Source organism: Phallusia mammillata, chromosome 2 (genome assembly GCF_965637545.1).
Source record: "Phallusia mammillata chromosome 2, kaPhaMamm4.hap1.1, whole genome shotgun sequence".
Taxonomy (NCBI): domain Eukaryota; kingdom Metazoa; phylum Chordata; class Ascidiacea; order Phlebobranchia; family Ascidiidae; genus Phallusia; species Phallusia mammillata.
The window spans coordinates 23,031,320-23,047,990 of NC_137253.1; the positions used below are offsets into that span (position 1 = coordinate 23,031,320).

General features: G+C 40.5%; 1 protein-coding gene across 3 annotated transcripts in view; it reads left to right on the forward strand.

The window, feature by feature from the left end:
• Positions 1-16,671, forward strand: part of LOC145212300 (S phase cyclin A-associated protein in the endoplasmic reticulum-like) — a 31,371-nt gene that overhangs the window by 4,491 nt on the left and 10,209 nt on the right. For 2 of the 3 annotated variants that reach the window (XM_080080383.1, XM_080080384.1), the window contains exons 10-30: positions 13-171; positions 588-687; positions 766-877; positions 1,436-1,619; positions 1,905-2,018; positions 2,390-2,512; positions 2,691-2,833; positions 2,904-2,985; positions 3,355-3,512; positions 3,915-3,989; positions 4,070-4,175; positions 4,238-4,326; positions 4,647-4,712; positions 4,782-4,914; positions 6,278-6,396; positions 6,473-6,596; positions 6,864-7,060; positions 7,444-7,536; positions 8,114-8,260; positions 8,593-8,929; positions 10,803-10,952. In XM_080080383.1, the coding sequence (XP_079936509.1) occupies positions 13-171; positions 588-687; positions 766-877; positions 1,436-1,619; positions 1,905-2,018; positions 2,390-2,512; positions 2,691-2,833; positions 2,904-2,985; positions 3,355-3,512; positions 3,915-3,989; positions 4,070-4,175; positions 4,238-4,326; positions 4,647-4,712; positions 4,782-4,914; positions 6,278-6,396; positions 6,473-6,596; positions 6,864-7,060; positions 7,444-7,536; positions 8,114-8,260; positions 8,593-8,929; positions 10,803-10,952 (2,811 nt within the window). Of the gene's footprint in view, positions 1-12; positions 172-587; positions 688-765; positions 878-1,435; positions 1,620-1,904; positions 2,019-2,389; positions 2,513-2,690; positions 2,834-2,903; positions 2,986-3,354; positions 3,513-3,914; positions 3,990-4,069; positions 4,176-4,237; positions 4,327-4,646; positions 4,713-4,781; positions 4,915-6,277; positions 6,397-6,472; positions 6,597-6,863; positions 7,061-7,443; positions 7,537-8,113; positions 8,261-8,592; positions 8,930-10,802; positions 10,953-16,485; positions 16,559-16,671 lie in introns of all 3 variants that reach the window. The other variant, XM_080080385.1, reaches the window with a different exon arrangement.

Consider the following 16,671-nt stretch of genomic DNA (forward strand, 5'->3'; position numbering starts at 1 on the left):
TTTTGGTAATAGATTATTAAACCTGATTTGGTTACCATGGAACAACTGAAGCAACATGACGAGTCGATCGCAGCAGCTGAGGAACAGGAGAGAGATTTGAGAAGACAAATCCAGGAAGTGGAGGAAGGTAAACCTGGGGGAAGAGACACACCTGAAATTGAAACTGACAGTGTAAGTTGATGTTAATACACAGACTTGTTTAAACAAATCTATCAATACAAATCTGCTTTGGGTTTGGCAATGTCATGTGGTAACCAGCCAAAGTATTAACAGACAGGCAATGTTGGTGTGGACTTGTCACACAGCTACAAAGAAAAGCATTGTCATGACATTCAAATGATTTAGTCGTTGAAGCTTTATCATTGTCTTTACACTTTTACAAACTAAAAGTAAAATATGGTTAAATTCTGTATGTGATATGTTAAACTGATAGTGATATACATTTGTCTGCAATCTGAATTATAGTTAATGGTATTGGTGGGTCATGTGTTTGATGAAGTGTTACAATTAGGGAGTGTAAATGCTTGAATTAAAAAATATATTTGTAGTTTATTAAACTAGTTGAATTCATTGTGTTTTCTGTACAGGAAAGTGCAAGAAGCAGTATGGGAGCAAAAGATATTGGACAACTGGACAAGACTACCAATGGTCCTCTTGAGTGGTCGGAATTTCTTGCAAGATATGATTGTATGTTTTTGTTAATGCTTTAGTAACAGCATACATAAAGATATGAGTGTTAAAAAAGTATCCATTTTGTTGAAACAGACACAGAAATGGGACATAATAGCTGGTGTGAATTGGTGGAAGAGGAAGAATTGCGTGAACCTGGACGTGCAGTGCAAATGCATGAAAAACTCTCATCACCATCAAGAAAGAGGTAACAAAAAAATTCACACAAATAAAAAGCCTTTTTCATGATTAAGAAAAATGTTAAAACAACATGTAAGTCCAAAATTCAGGAATGGGAGCAGTCATCTGAAAATTTTGAAAGAATAGGTTTTTATCCGGAATAAGACATTACTCTCCGTTTGGAATGAATTAAGGAATAGACCCCTAAACTCTTTTACTCCATCAGTCTGTTACGCTGATTATTTCCAATCAGAAGCTTTTCCGTCACTCAAATAATATGTTGTGTTGCAGTAAACGTCATACAGTCATCCTGTAACAAATTACGAGTTACCTAAGGTGGGCGCCAACTCCCTGAATTGAAAGCCTGGTGTTATCAAATATGTTTTACAGAAATACAGATTAACTTAAACATTAATAAACATTTCAATTCGACTTAAACAATATACTTTAGGCTTAACGTTTTTTAAACTAGTATTTATTTTATCAACCAGCTGGTTGTTGGATTGTCAGTATAATTTTTTATCTCAAAAAATGCGTAAACGTAACTTAGAAAATATCGAAAGATTTTATGTCTTGAAATCATTAGAACTCCAGCCGAGTCGAAGCGCAAACTGGAGGAAAAACATCGAAAGGCGGAAGCTCGTCGTTTGCAGATGCAGGAAGAAAAAACTCATCGCATTCACGAACTGACCGAGAAGGTTCAGGAGGTTGTAAGTTGGAAGAACGATCTCATCCAACGCCAGAAACTTCTGCTGCAAAGTTACCACGATGTAAGTTATGTTCGATTTCTACGCTGATGATGACGTGAGCATTTGCCGAAACGTTTGGTTAATAAAGCGTGTTTCTTTTAACTTGTTTTTGCAATTATCACCCAAAACTCGATTTTTTTCCTTGATTTCAAAGTTTTTCACTTTTTGTTCTTGACGATTTAATAATGTAGATTTATAAATCTTGAAGGTTTGTTGGGTAACAAGTACTTCCAAAAACTTGGTAGGTTATTGGGTGAAAAAAATAATTGTTGACAACCAACATATAGAGTATGTTCTTATTTTCAGGAAAAGCTCGCCCGTGCTGAAGAGATGCGAGCAATGCAGTTGCTCAACATAAAGAAGAAAGCACAAGCCGAGGATACAAAAGTCAACGAAATTGCTTTCATCAATGAATTACAGGTATCTACCTATCTCAACCATTGGTTTTCATTCTTTTCATCATTGTGGGCACTTGTCCGAAATCATAACTTCTTTGTTTTTGACACCATTAAGTTTCTTGGTGACAAACACAGAGTTTGAGATAGCGGTTAGTTTTGTGAAAAAAACGCTGGTAACGGGAATAAAACGTTTGGTAATTCTTACCTTGATCAAACATCTGACAGCACGCATCATCAACCTATCAGTATCTTGCATTATATATGTCGATGTTTGGTACCGAGTACTAACGTAATTGGTTTGCTTCACCTTAAAACACAAAAATCAAATCAAAAAGCCCGAATAACCAGCCAATACAAATTTCTCCTTGTTGGACAATTGGTTTTCAATTTCAGGAACAGAATAAACGTCACGAGGTGTTGATGCGCATCGGTGAACACGAGGCTCGTATGCAGGAAATTGAAATGGAGAGATCAAAGCAGATGGAAATGAAAAATGCAAAAGAAGAAATATTTAAAGTAATCTTACCATTAAAGCACTTAGTAAACGTAACGTTGTTGGCTTTTCATTTCTATATTAATTTTAAACTGTTTTATACAAAATAACTGTAGATTCGTACACTTCTTCGTTGCAAATTTTGTTTCTTTTTGGACGTTGTCTCGAAAATTATGCTTCCAATACCTTATTTTTTACCAGGAGCGCAGGAGAGCGCTTGAGAAGGAGCGTCAGGAGCGAATAGAAGAGCTCAAAGTGAAGAGGAAAGAGCAAGATGCGAGAATCGAACAACAGAAAATCGAAAAAGAAAAAGAACGAGAAAAGATAGCAAAGGAACGGGCAAGGTGGGATCTTTCGAATTTTCATGTGCCTGTATATTGGGAAAAGTTTGAAGTTATCATCATTGATTTGCAGAGACCGAGAATTGCGATTGTCCGCTCGCAACGCAGCCCAACAAGAAGCCGTCACCGAATTGCAAAAGAAAATCCAACTTAAGGTATGAGTATATACGTTTTTGTCGAAAATAAACAAAGTACTGCTTGTGGTCTGTTGATCTGTTCCAGCAAGTTGTACGACATACATTGGCGAAACTATAGCAAAACCATTGGGAGTACCTGTGGTAAAGTTATGTTAACTTTTCTGTTTTGCTAGAGAAAAATTATCTCAATCTGAAATATATCCATTTGCTCATTTGGATATATTGCTCACAAAGAGATTACCAGTAGTCTGCACATTCGCAGTTTTGAAATTAATCACTTTGTTTATAAACAAAATCCAGTACAGTTCTGGCAATATACATCCACGTCTTATACTTTAAATTTAACGTTAGTACTTGGGTCTTGCAACGTTTTTTTTTTTATTTTAGCACGACGAGAGCGAACGTCGCCACCAGGAGCAACTTGAACACAGGAAGGAGAAAGCTGTTGAACTGAGTCTCGGTCGTTTTTCCACAAATCCTGCTCCTGGTGTTGCCATGACACCATGTCCTGGTGCTGCAAGCATCCCAGTCCCTTCCAGACTCAGGTATACTCTAATTAGAGGATATGTTATTCAACCAAACAAAACCATCTTCGTCTGTTATCGCAACTACATTATACATATAAATATTTAATTGTATTTGAACGGTTTGTACCTTGGCAGTCTTCAAACCATATTCAGGACTTATGCAATTTGACCACAAAGTTTGACCACATTTTGACGGGTAGTTAGGTTTTGTAATACCATTTAACACAAGTTGGCCCGATGTATCTTCACTTATATTGAGAATAAATAACGTTCCTGTAAGTAAACTTTAGATCACAACGTATACATGTTGCGGAGTTCAAGGAAATTTTTATAAACTTAAAAGCTTCTAAGCAAGTATCCTTTGGCAACACCTACCTGAAGCCACTGCCAACCATATTTGATGCCGATTTCTATTTGTAGCACTGGAACAAGTGAAGGAGACGGCGTCAATGTAAGTTTGATTGGAGAAGAAACAGTTGCTGTACAATATGACAGGTGGGTTAATATATCTTACTCTTGCCGCCATATTAAACTCTTAGCTGTGCGGTTACTCTAACCAAATTCATTGTTTTCAGGGTTTCTCAGATATCCATCCAGGGAAAAGGCGACGCTATCGAGCCCTCTAGCGCTTCGCGTGGTAGCACAAATACTTCGCCGAGGTCCCACATCGATGAATGCAAAGTATTTGAACTTTTTTAGAATTTTTAACATCTTTGCAAACTTCTTATTTTTTTGCTTGGTAGGCGTTGAAAGAGGAAGCAGAACGACTCAAGGAACGACAAAAAACGATGAGAAAACGAGCCAAGAAATTGAGGATTCGAATGGCTGCAAGGTAAAATATTTATTAAGAGTTTGTTTTATCATGGTTCCAAAGAAGAGTTTATACCAGGGTCTTAACTCTGTTTTCTAGGATACATTTTTAACTTGATATTGTTGACTCAAAAAAAGTGGAGCAGTTGCATTGTAAAAATTTGAAGCACGTTTTTCTAAGCCATTTCAACAATTTTGGTTTTTTAACGTTAAACAATTCTCAAAAAAGGATAAAGGTCGAATTATTTTACATAATTTTGAAAATGGAAGTTGATATCGTATTTGTTTCGTATGTGTGTGGAATGAAAGCTGACCTTAAAATATTTGTCCAAACTTTTGCAGGGGTAAAGAATTTTTAAAGCGAGTCGAGTTAAAAGCTCCAACATTAAACGGAACCAACAAAACCAAGTAAGTTTTAATAGCAAAAGCCCTCTTTCTATCTCATGAACAACTATTTACCTTCTATCTTAACAACAGGGTGGTCCGACTCATCAAAGACGCAAACCGTCAACTGACCAATCAGAAGGAGTGCAGTGGACCGTGGCCAGCCAATCGCGTCACCGCATTCGATCGAACACTGGGCGAGATTGTTCGCTGTCTTGAGAAAGAGGTTTGATAAAACAATTTTCCACATAAAATCTGCCATTCGCATTCCTTGATTTGACCCTTAGGTTCAAATTGCTCTTATTCTTAAGAGAAAGTGACAGATCAGATTAAGGGGTTTAGAGATGATTGCTCATGGCGCCGATTGCCTGGAGAAAATTCCCGACGTCTTGAGCGTTGTTTACAGTTGGCGCTTCGCATTTCGCCGGTGTTTGGCTTAAATAGGCATAAATATGTGATCGACCTGCAGCGTTCAAAGTCGTCCAGGTCTAGAGTTGTCTGTATAATGATCGAAGCAACCAAACCCGTTGCGTTAATTTTGAGCCCTTGTTTATTTTGCTGTCTGGTTTGCGATGATTTGTTTTCCGGGTGGCTACCCCCTCCCCCTTGGTTGCTTTTGCAGGATGTACCCCCATCGTTGCCCCATACCCCCAACCAAGTCAACATCATCCCACTCGAAAAACACCAGTAGTAATACCCATACCTATGTATGTCAATCAGATGTCACTTATGCTTTAAGATTCTTTGTCATGATCTTATTGGTTACGTTTTTGGTCACAAATGTCGCGTACAGCCATTGTTTAACAAGACAGACAGTTTTTTTTCTGTGATGTGGAGCACCTGCTTTAATGTTGTATATAAATAGAACAATTGGCCCAATTCTCTTCCTTTATATTGATCGGATTCTTTTAGCCACTTTCCCTCCCGGGTCGGCATTGAAAAGGATTAACATTTTCCAAGCCCACCTCACATGGAGTGGCGGAAATAATTGCTTCTTCGGTTTCAACCATCACCTGTCTCCGTTCGATTCGATCTACGTCCGATGCCCCCCTGCGTTTACGTTCCGTGCTAATTGCGGTTTAGTCCCAGTGTCTCTCGAAGACCTTATATGACCAAACTCCAGCTAGCTGTGCTTGAGGCTGAACGTGATTCATCTTTTTTAGGGCCTGTTTCCAGCTATTTTTGCTGCGCTTGATCCCAACGAGAGTTGAGCCCCGATCATGTTTTAGGGTGCTTTGGGTATCTTGTGTACAGCTGACGATTTTTTTTCGTAAACGTTTTTTATTATTTGGCGTTCATAAAAAAGGAAATTTTGCGAAACAGAATTTTTTTGAATACTAACATATGAATGTAACATTTCTCAGCTGATAATTTTAGCGCACTTAAATTAGTCTGTATTTCTTATTAAAAACCACTGCGGATATCGATTTTGCCCACAAAATGGCATCGTTTAAAATGATAAAAATATAACTTAAATAACTCGAATCGTCTGTTGAGCATCCGTGGATTAGGACGATTTTTGTATTAGTACATCTTTATTAATGTAACTTGTTACAACATTCACTTGAAATTTATATGTTCTACCACAGGCTGCAACAGACCAATCAGCGTTTAGAATCGGAGGAGGCTTTGAAATGCTAGAAAGAATTTTCGAGATTTATTTCCGCGGGGATTCAAACCCTGATTTGCCGGCAATCTTGCCAGACAGGTTTGCAAATGCAATGCTACAATTTGTTTGTACATTTCTGTATTGCATGTTCTAAATGAACGTTTTGCTTGTTAAGGTTACTTGGCAACGCTGCCTCCTGCTTTCGATTTGCGTGCGCCGGTAACCATGACAACTGTGTGTATGCTGTGTATTCAAACCGTGTGATGGGTTTGGTTGATGCCCTTCTGCCGCAAATATCAGTAAGTTGATATGATAACAACATAAACATCTGTAAAACTCTTTTCTACGCCCTAAACTATACTTTTGACAAACATTGAATTGTATACATTTATTGTGTTTTTTTTTGGTTCAAAAACATGCTTTTTCAGAAAAATGAGGTAAATAAGTGGTCACAATAACAGCGAAAAACGTCTGTAAAACTTTTTTCAACGTTCTAAATTACAACTTTTAACAAACATTTCAAGTACATTTTATTCAGCCATTTTAGTCAAAGCACTTTTTATCAGAAAAATGAGGTCGGAGAAGCGACAAAATCAAACACACCACGTGCTGCACCTGCCAGCCAATCAAAGAAAACCACGTCGTCTTTGCCGAAGGTTGACAACATGTTTGACCCGGCATCACCATCATTACTTCGTGCCCTTGCTGTCACTCTAAGCATGATGGCTGGCAATCCACCTACTGAAGAATCTGTAAAGCCAAAGTGGGTCGTTTGACTTTGTTTAATTTATTGATTTAAGAAATTATTTTGCTGCTTTGTCTGAAAAGTTTATTGCCCCTAAGACGATTGCACAAGAAAACAACAACCTTGATTACTTTTGAAATCTTAAATTGGTATGAATGGATGACTAAATGTGTTTGTAAATCTGAATCAGTAGCTAATCAGTTTTCTTTTTATATTTCTCACCCGAAGAATGTCAAATTTACCACTAGATTTGAAAAACCCCACGGCAAATTATTTGGGGGAAATTGTTACTTAAACGTGAGCAACTCCGTTTTTGTTCAATTTTTTCTGCAGCTCATGTTAAACAACATTTTCCGTACAGAAGCTTATGACAACAACCCGATGTTTATTTTAATTTCCAGAAGCAAATCATTTACTCAAATGATTCCGGCGCCGAACAACGAACATCGCAAAGTCCTGGAGGTTTACCTTAACCGTGGTCTTGATGTTATCAGGTCAGTTGATTTTCGTTCATGATCTTGGTCCTAATATACCACCACTGTGTTGTTCTATGATCGACTGATTGTTGGTGGTTCACGTAGCAATTTGCGATGCTAGATCTGTGGTTAGATCTGTTTGTTTGTCTGCCTACGTATCACCTTACCGCAAAAATCGCAATTACTGGCACGTTTTTTCTTTTGGTCTGTTTGTGTAAAAACCTATACAGAGATAATTTGCTTGGCAAAGATAAGGTTTTTTTTAGTTGTTAGTCCAGAATTTACATTTGTATACTGGCGACACGTTGTTATGTTTTACACTCTGAAATTGGCATGTATCTTCTTGCTGAAGATATTTAGAACCATGTATTGTGTGCCTAAATACATTTGTAAACTTGTTTTGCTTTTTCATGTGCAAAGTAGGCTTATAACCTTACATATGCATTATATTGAAATTTGTATTTTCTAACTAAGCGCACCATGCGTTTACATGCTTAAAGGTTGCTGGAGTAACCGTACCCTATGTAAAAATCTCAAAGGGTCGCCTTTCTAAAATATTGTACACTAGTTTATTTAGTTTTTATCAAATTTACAGCTACATCGTTGCGTCCCGTGTTCTCGATGTTCTCGGTCAATATCTCAGCAATGTGCGACACGAGGTGGCGCCCGGGAGCAACTTGGCGGCTTTTGTCGAAAGCGGACTGAAATTTCTTGAATCGGCCACGTCCTTTGTTACCATGAGGTTACTGTTGTTATTAATTTATTCGCGATCTGTTGTTAAGTGACAATCCCTTCAACTTTAAGCGCGTCAATACTTGTCTTGACGTATGTACTGCTAAATTACGTACTTAATGACGTACGTATAACATACGTACTGCTAAGTTATGCATGTTTTTTGCTACTTTGCATTTAAAATAGAAGGCTTTTTTGGTATCATTCGGGCCTCTATTTTATAGATTTTGTTGAATTTATATTCCAACACCTTTTGTACTGAAATTTACGTTTGCGTGTGTCTAATTGACGAAACCTCGTTTTTTTTGCCGTGAAAAAAATCATTAACAATCTCCATTTTAGAAACCGTCTGTCGGCCGACAATCACCAGCATGCATCAAAACACAAATCAGCTACAAACAACAACAAGACTACGAGCTGTGAGGGCGATTCTGCAGTGAACCAGTGGGACAACGACCCCACCCAGCTTCTGCCTACACTTCAGCACACGGAATTAATGGGTATTGTGTCAGTTCTATACGGCCTCCTGCTCCATGGCGCCCCCGAGAGACCGACGACCCTGAGATCAGCGGCCGAGGACGAGCAAAGAGCTTCGATCCAACCTCAGACCCTCAATGTGGCGCTTGCTGTGATGAAAGTTCTCAATGCGGTTGCTGAAATGGATTTGCGCCTTCTACAGGTGTGTTGGTTGGCTAAGTTTAAATTTAAACCCAGTCAGTTTTTTAATAGGCAAGATCGAAGTCATTCGGTATTGCCATGCAAAAACACCACACATATACCTTATGGCAGTGACGGTATAAGGTGTTGAATACTATTTTTATGCCTCATTTGTGCGACCCGTTTGTATAACCTACTTGAATATATGCTTTTTATCCAAGATCCCGAATATAACTATAAGGCCCAAACAGAATAATGTACCTACTTTTGTGTGCAAAATCGAGACAACTCCGAAAACCCAAATAAATGCGTTTCCAATTTTAACAATGCAAAGTATGCCACATACTTGAACAAAAATCGAAATTTCAAATGTCGAAGTCGTGCACAACAAAACCACTGCAGACGTCTGACTGTTTTCTACTTTCCGCTCATCGGATGTTGTGTTACCGCCTGTACCGGAGGTTGAGAATCAGTCTCATTTTCGGCCCGGAATCGCTCATATCCCTAGGGGTCAGCGCAACCCACATCTCCGGCATTCTTCCTACTTTCTGCCGATGTTGTTGTTGCGAAGATGGGCAGACAACCCGGCTCTCTGTGGCTGATTCAATTGCGGATTGTGTAAACAGAGTCTCAGGCGGTCTGCTTGTCAGTCGCCTACAAAATTGCAACTTGGTTAAATCGGAGGAATTTTTTTGCATAGTTTGAATTGTTTTTCGGGATTTGCATTAAACTTTTATCTACCTGGGTGCCAAACCGTATGCAGTGTCTTGAAAACTTTTTGTAGGTGTTCAAAACGAGGCCTTGTAGAAACTAAATTGTAGAAGTACGCAACGAAGAAAGTGATACTCTGTACCTGATCATATGCTTGCATTTTTGAGTTAACAGTTTGGATGATTGATGACATGTACAGGACCATAACTTAAGTGCATTATGTACGAAGATTTGACTTGAAGCAGAAAGCACTTAAAACCCAATCCTAAATTTATTTGCGAAACTAATTTGGTCCCCATGTAATTCTCTTTACGTTAGTAACACTCTTTGCACATATTTTGTCAGAAATTGAAAAAAATCACTGACAAAATTCATGTAGCGGTTATAGAGGGTCGCAGGTGGTTTGAACCGACCCTCGCGCCTCTAAGTCTAATCATGTTGTGGCGACAATATGCGGGGGCGCCGACTGCAAACGCCAGGGACGCCTAACACTAACTTCATAAACCATTACCAGCCGCTTGTGCGCCGGTAACATATTTAGGCCCACAACATCGTGCTTGCTCTCGAGCGACCTCTGTCTGCTGAAGCGTGCACGGTCGCTACGATCTTTCTGTTGACGCAACACGCTCACATTCATCGGGAATGTTACCAAGTCGAGCCACATCGTTTGGTGTCTGGTTTCGTTCCGATCTAACCTTGAACATCAGAGCCATGTTTCAGGCGCATGCTCACTTGATATTTTGCCGTATGCGTTACTTCAAACAGTGGCTCGACGTTGATGCATTGGAAATAGTTTGAAAGCACCTACGGGAGTTATATATCGCACGCCATTGGATCGTGTTGCTGCCTATGTTTGTATGCCGCGTTTACTAAACATTTGAACGTTTTGACACCGTACAACGATTTATAAACATTGATCACTATATGTTGCCCTCTGTCTGTGCTATTTTCGCAGTATATGGCCACTTTTCGTGCTGTGGTGTAAATCTCCCTAAACTAAGCGATTTGACATGATCATCAAATCTCAGTCTTTAGTCAGTTAGGGGGGGATCACATGTGACTAAGGCAAGTTTTTTTTAGCTACAAATCTACAAAAATGACTTCAATATTAAAAACACTTGCCCTACACTTTACATGTTCATGTCAGGAAACAAACAACGAAAAAAAACATTGTTTTGTTGCAGGCTAGTCTCGGAGCAGAGGGAGTTTCATTGGAATACCGGCATATTTGCACCTACCTACTGTGGTACTGTGTACAGGGAGAGCACACTGAACTGCTGCATGAAGTAATTGTGTCTGTTGGTCACTTCACCCTGGATAATCGTAACAACCAGGTAGGGAAGAAATTTTCCTTCAAATATTTATGAAACGTTCATTTTTACGTCCGTGGGATATAATTATTACGATTTCGCAAACATATCGCAAAAATGAGTTTTCAAAATACATACCACAATAATGAAACCTAAAATACATTTTGGTTTAGACTCTATTCACTTTGCTTGTGCCACACTCGTTTGATTTCACGAACTTTATTACATAATTTCGACATTGGAGTATAAGTAAAAAAAAAATTTTATTGGATTTTTTAGATATACATTTTAATAGCGATGTGTTACTGCAAAAAAAGGTTGAGATCCAATATACAAAGGTTTCTTGCTCTTACCTTGAAAGTTGTGTGCGATATTCCGGTTTCATAAATATGAAGAAATTTTTGTATATAACGTAATGCTTACCAATACGGGTATTTACTGCAAATATTTCACCCTATCTTACAAAACACAAGTGTTTCCGCATTTCCCAACAGTATCAATCTTATGTTTACAACGGAACATGCGGCTCTTGTTCCGTCATATTCCAAACAGGGGGTCGCACACGGGGTTACGACTTGGGTCGGCCCCAACTTCCCCCGTTAACCCACGCTCTCGAAATCCCGACACCCCAAAACGCGACTTTAACGGATTTCAAAACGCAAAGATGCATCTGCTCGAGAAAGCCGCAGTTTCCTATACCTTATACACGGTTCGTCGGTCTCGATAGATGGCATTGTCAGGAGGCCTTGGCGCGACGTCCATGTATCCTATTTCGGTCATCAATTTAGCCTTACTCGAGATAAAGCGTCCGGGGTTGTCCATCGTGCGACGGAAGAAGTGGACAGCTTGACCACTTGTGTGACGACAGCTGTGTTTGGCGTTGACGCGTTAATCCTATGTAAATGTTTGAGGATTGTGGGTTTTTGGCTTTGGATCTGACTGTGGTGCATTAGTCACGGCTTCTTGTTGAGATCTTGTCTGAGTGGAGTATGGGACGTGATTGTGCTCCAAAGTTTTTCGTTTTTTTTCTTGGTTATTTTTTGCAAAGTTTTAGATTCTTTTGTCTTCTTGCAATGGGATGCAAGACTAGATTTGCTGGTTTATGTTCCAGGCAAAATACATGCCCTTCGTAAAATGGAGAAAAAAATTATTGTACTTAAAAGCGATGGCTAGTAGTGTTCTTAGGAATAGATTGTGATCTGTAACATAACGTTTAAGTAAAATTGATTCCAGTTTCAGCATACTTCTTGTTTCACCACAATCGTCATGACACGTAAATAATTAAATACCCGGCCGGAGAGATGTATTTGCGTACAAGAGTGCGTCGACTTTCTTACATGCAAATCAACAACTCGGCTGTACACAGATTCTCCATAAAGATTATTAAAAATTGTATTTATTTTACACAAAACCACACAAGTGTGACTTACACTTGTCTACCATGCTGGAATTCTTGTATAAACTTCGACTTCACACGCATGAAACCGTTACATCACCGTTCGTGTTTGTGCCCCCCTGGAAAGCCGCTTGTTAATGAGCAGACTGGCTGCAGTATGTTGTAACCAACACCTACCGCACGTCAGTCTTTATCACAAGATTTATGTTCGCCGTCCTCAGTAACGGAAACCCTATAACCCCAAAGATCCCACCGTCTGTCTTCGCCCTTGGTCGATGCCAGACGCTCGTTACCTGCCTGTACTATAGACTCGTGATTGTTCATCAGCAGGTGTGATATCAACTGCAAAAACAAGCTGTTATTTAACCCCATGCTGTTATTTAAGAAGCGGAAAATCGCCCTAGTTATGCAGAGCCCATCCTAATCGTAGCTAACTTATTTCCGCCTTTACCTTTGCTAAAACGGCACTTCACCCCCAACGATGCATTTAGGTAAAAACCTGCCTGATTTAAAGACGTAATTAGGTGCATGGGTTACGAATTACCAGGATTCCTGGCGGGGTGACTGGCGGAACGGACAATTTTCTTGTTCATGGTTTCGCGCGTGACACCCCATCCAGGGGGCCAATTTTCGATGTTGGGGGTCGAAGCAGCCTCAGGGGAGCCAAAAGAGGGGCCGGTGGGTGTTTGCACATAAACACACAAGCGCGTCGTAGCAGTGTGCCCCGCATAAAGGGTTAAACCAACACTTTCTGGTCGACCTGTAACAAGCTTAGGCGTTTTGTGTCGACCTTACGAGCGCTGCTAACGAAACATTGCACCACCGCTTGACACTGATCCGTTATAATCATGCACGCTACGTCTTCTTGCTTTTCACTCTTGTTGTTTTTTCAACTTCGCACTTGGGGTGATATCGTGAACGATAATATGGTGGTAAACGCTCTCGTTCGCAAGTAGCTTACAGCAGGTGTCTACAAATACTTCTGGCGCGACCCACAGGCCCCTGCGACCCTTGTAAGCACACAAAAGTTATTGCGAATGAATACATTTTTTCCCTTGTGATAGTTGTAAACGCGGGTTACTAAGTTTAATAAAATAACTCGTACTAATTACAGGAAAATACCGTTTTCGTGCAAATCTCTGGTTTTGATGCAAACTTATTAACAATCAGCACGTATTATGCGTAATTTAGTCAAACTGTGACATAGAAACATACATTAGAAAATTCGTTCTGCGACAATAAAACAATCTGCCACAAACGATAACAGTAATAAAAAACAAAACAGATTCTCTCGTTGTCTATCCCGTACTTTAACAAACTAAAAATTGCGTCAGATTTGGTCATTTATACATAAACACATTTAGATTTTTGCGACCAAAGTCGAACCACTCTTTATGGATCCCCGACTTTGTTTCGATTTCGTATTGTTTGAATTTGAATAGCTTAGCGTTTTTCTCCAAGCAATTTTGATTTCCCATATTCACTACGCAGTGTCCAAACAGCAAAGCGATTCTTAGCAGGTGAATTTTAGGTTACATACATTTTGTTTATTCGAGGTCTGCTTAAAGTGATGGCAATCATAGATGATGTAAAGTGTTGATCTTGGCCAAATTATACTTTTTGTCTGTAAATACCCACAAGATTGGGGGTCTATAGGTCATTGCGATTTGTGGAAACAATGGGACCTTTGTACACAAACGGCGCTTGACCATAGGCGAGGGTTTCAATTGGGTCGTTAGCTTTATACTGCCTTTATAATTGGCGTGACAAGTGAAGCACCCGGAATTCGCAACATGGCCGTAATAGGCTTGACATCAGCTGTCGCACCAAATGCCTGTTAGTCCAACAATTGGCTTTCGGCAAAGTCCAGTGATGGGGACGATTGAAGATTCAGTAAAGGTCAGAGGTCGCGCGGGTTGGCGTGACAACACACACCGGACAGGCACCCTCGCTGGGAGTCTCTGTCTTCCAGTGGCCGTGACCTGCCGACGGACGAGTCAGCTATCTCTCAGCCTCATCTTTACCCACCCACTCAATCCGCACCCCGTCAGTGGCACCGGAACACGGATCACCTCAAGGTCTTATTTTCTCATCCTCAGCCCCGGCGCGCCGAGCCCCGATGACAGATGCACCGTGGACAGCCCACATAGGCACAACCCTTCATGCTCTGCCGCCTCCCGTCCACCCAGCTGTCCCTCGCACCACTGACCGTGCCACGGGCCTGAACCCCCCAACCGCTGTTCGTGGTCTGTTTGCAAAGATACATCGCGTGCCCGGCCATTGATTTTTAGGCTTCGGCCTTCTTGTGTTTCGCGCTTGCCCAGTGCTGTTGCGATATTTATCTGCTTAGGGGTCGCGTTACCGAGCGCTTGACCGCACGGACTCCGACTTGCATGGTGGTCGCCACTGATTGATCCGCGGCACCGAATCTTTGCCTTAAAGTTTGGTCCATTTTGTGACCTGTGCCATATTATGTAAGCAATTAAAGTTGTTTTGTGAATGTCTCAGTTAAGTTACTATTACCGCAGCTTCGATAATATTTACCTATAGGGATTTATAGCTTCGATAGGGATTTATAGCACACATTTTGTATTTTTTGTGAGGCATACACAATTTATCCCCAGAACATTCATAATCTATAGACAGTTGACAGAAAACTCAAACATACTCGGTCTCACGCCCAAAGCATTTTTCTTGTTTTAAGTTGGGACACTGGGTTTATTCCACTGGGGAAGAGTCCTAAATTTAGCAGAAATACATCTGTTTAAACTAAGACGAGATTAAAATACGCAGCCTTGCGGGCAAAGTGGTCGAACTAACTGCTTGGCCATCCTTGCAATTTTGTGCGCAGTGTGCAACTGAACAAACATATACTCTATACAACGATTTTTGCTCAAAACCCCACTAAAACCCACACGAGACTTTTTTACTCAATATTTGTTCATGGCTTAACATTGAATCCAGCAGTGACCCGTTGTGGATTAAAAGGTCACACTAGATTTGAATGTCACTCGGGGTCAAAGGTGACTTGTACTTTGTATAGCTTTTGTCTTGTGTTGTTGCTTCATGGGGTTGCATTTCGTCATTTCACATAGCAACACATGCGTAGAGTTGGATGCATGAGTGCTACATCATTGGTCGAAGTTTGACGAACGTATTTGCTATGCGGTTTTCTTAGCTGTTGCGGTGATTGGAACTCACACATCAAGTAACACCAGTTGCATATTGCATTAAGGCCTGTTTGGCAGAACCTGTTGTGTGAAGGTTTCTCTAAAATTTTGGGCAAAAATGTTTCCTTAGATTTTTCTGAGTTTTTGGTAACAAGGATTTTTGTAATCTGTCGAGTATATATTTTTGGGTACTTGTAAAAGATAAATTAAAACAATAAAGTACTTTAATCGAAACATATGGTGATGCTAACAACTAAACCTTGCAGCCAACTAACAGTTTTACTCTATGTGTTGCATTGTCCGTCAGTATACACAACACGGTCTTCTTTCGACCTGTACTGAACCCAACCGCTGTGGTGCAGCTTGTCCCTGGGAGGATTGTATGCAGAAGATCGTGCGGTGAAAGTGGCCTTGTCATCCACAAATGTTTGCGGTGAAACCCTACGCACGTCAATCAAGCAATTGTCGTCATCGCTCGCCCACGGGGTCAGGCGCAATACATTAGGGAGCACGAACAATGTGCGAACTGTTGCTACACAGTCGAGCCCATAGTTGATTTCAATTCGCCAAATTAGTTGCCACCAACTTGTTTTGCTGCCGTGGACAGCAAAAGACAGGCACTGTTTTGTGGCACCAGTCGCTCCTCGTCGGGGCACCGGGGTAAAGGTCGCGGTTAACGGTCTCGTTACCGTGTTTGGCAACTTCGAGCCACCGCGGCCGCCATTGATAATCTTGACACAACACTGTCCGAACATTACTTGGTCCCACAAGAATCGCATGCAGTCTGAGTTGGAATTATTTGCGTACACACAAGGCGAAGTCATCGCCTGTTTTCTTCGGCGCCCTGACGAGCCGATAGAATTGACAAACCGTCGTTGACTGCGGTCTAGGTAATGTGATGGCAAAACAAGCTTGGCATTTGCATTGGTCGTTCGTCGACTGCCGGCGGTTGAAACTTTACTCCCAACTCTCTGATTGTAATGTTTTTTAGGCGCCAAAACTCACATCGCATGTTGTCAAACGTCGAACCGCCGCTGCAGTTATTTGTTCTCGGGCGTTTCGAGGTAACTAAAATCCATAAGGTGTCGCTGCTGAGCTGTGTTTTTACTCGTGTTATTCCCAAAGCTAGATTCTTGCGCAAAATGTTATTGTTTTGTGAATTTAAAAATATTTAGAA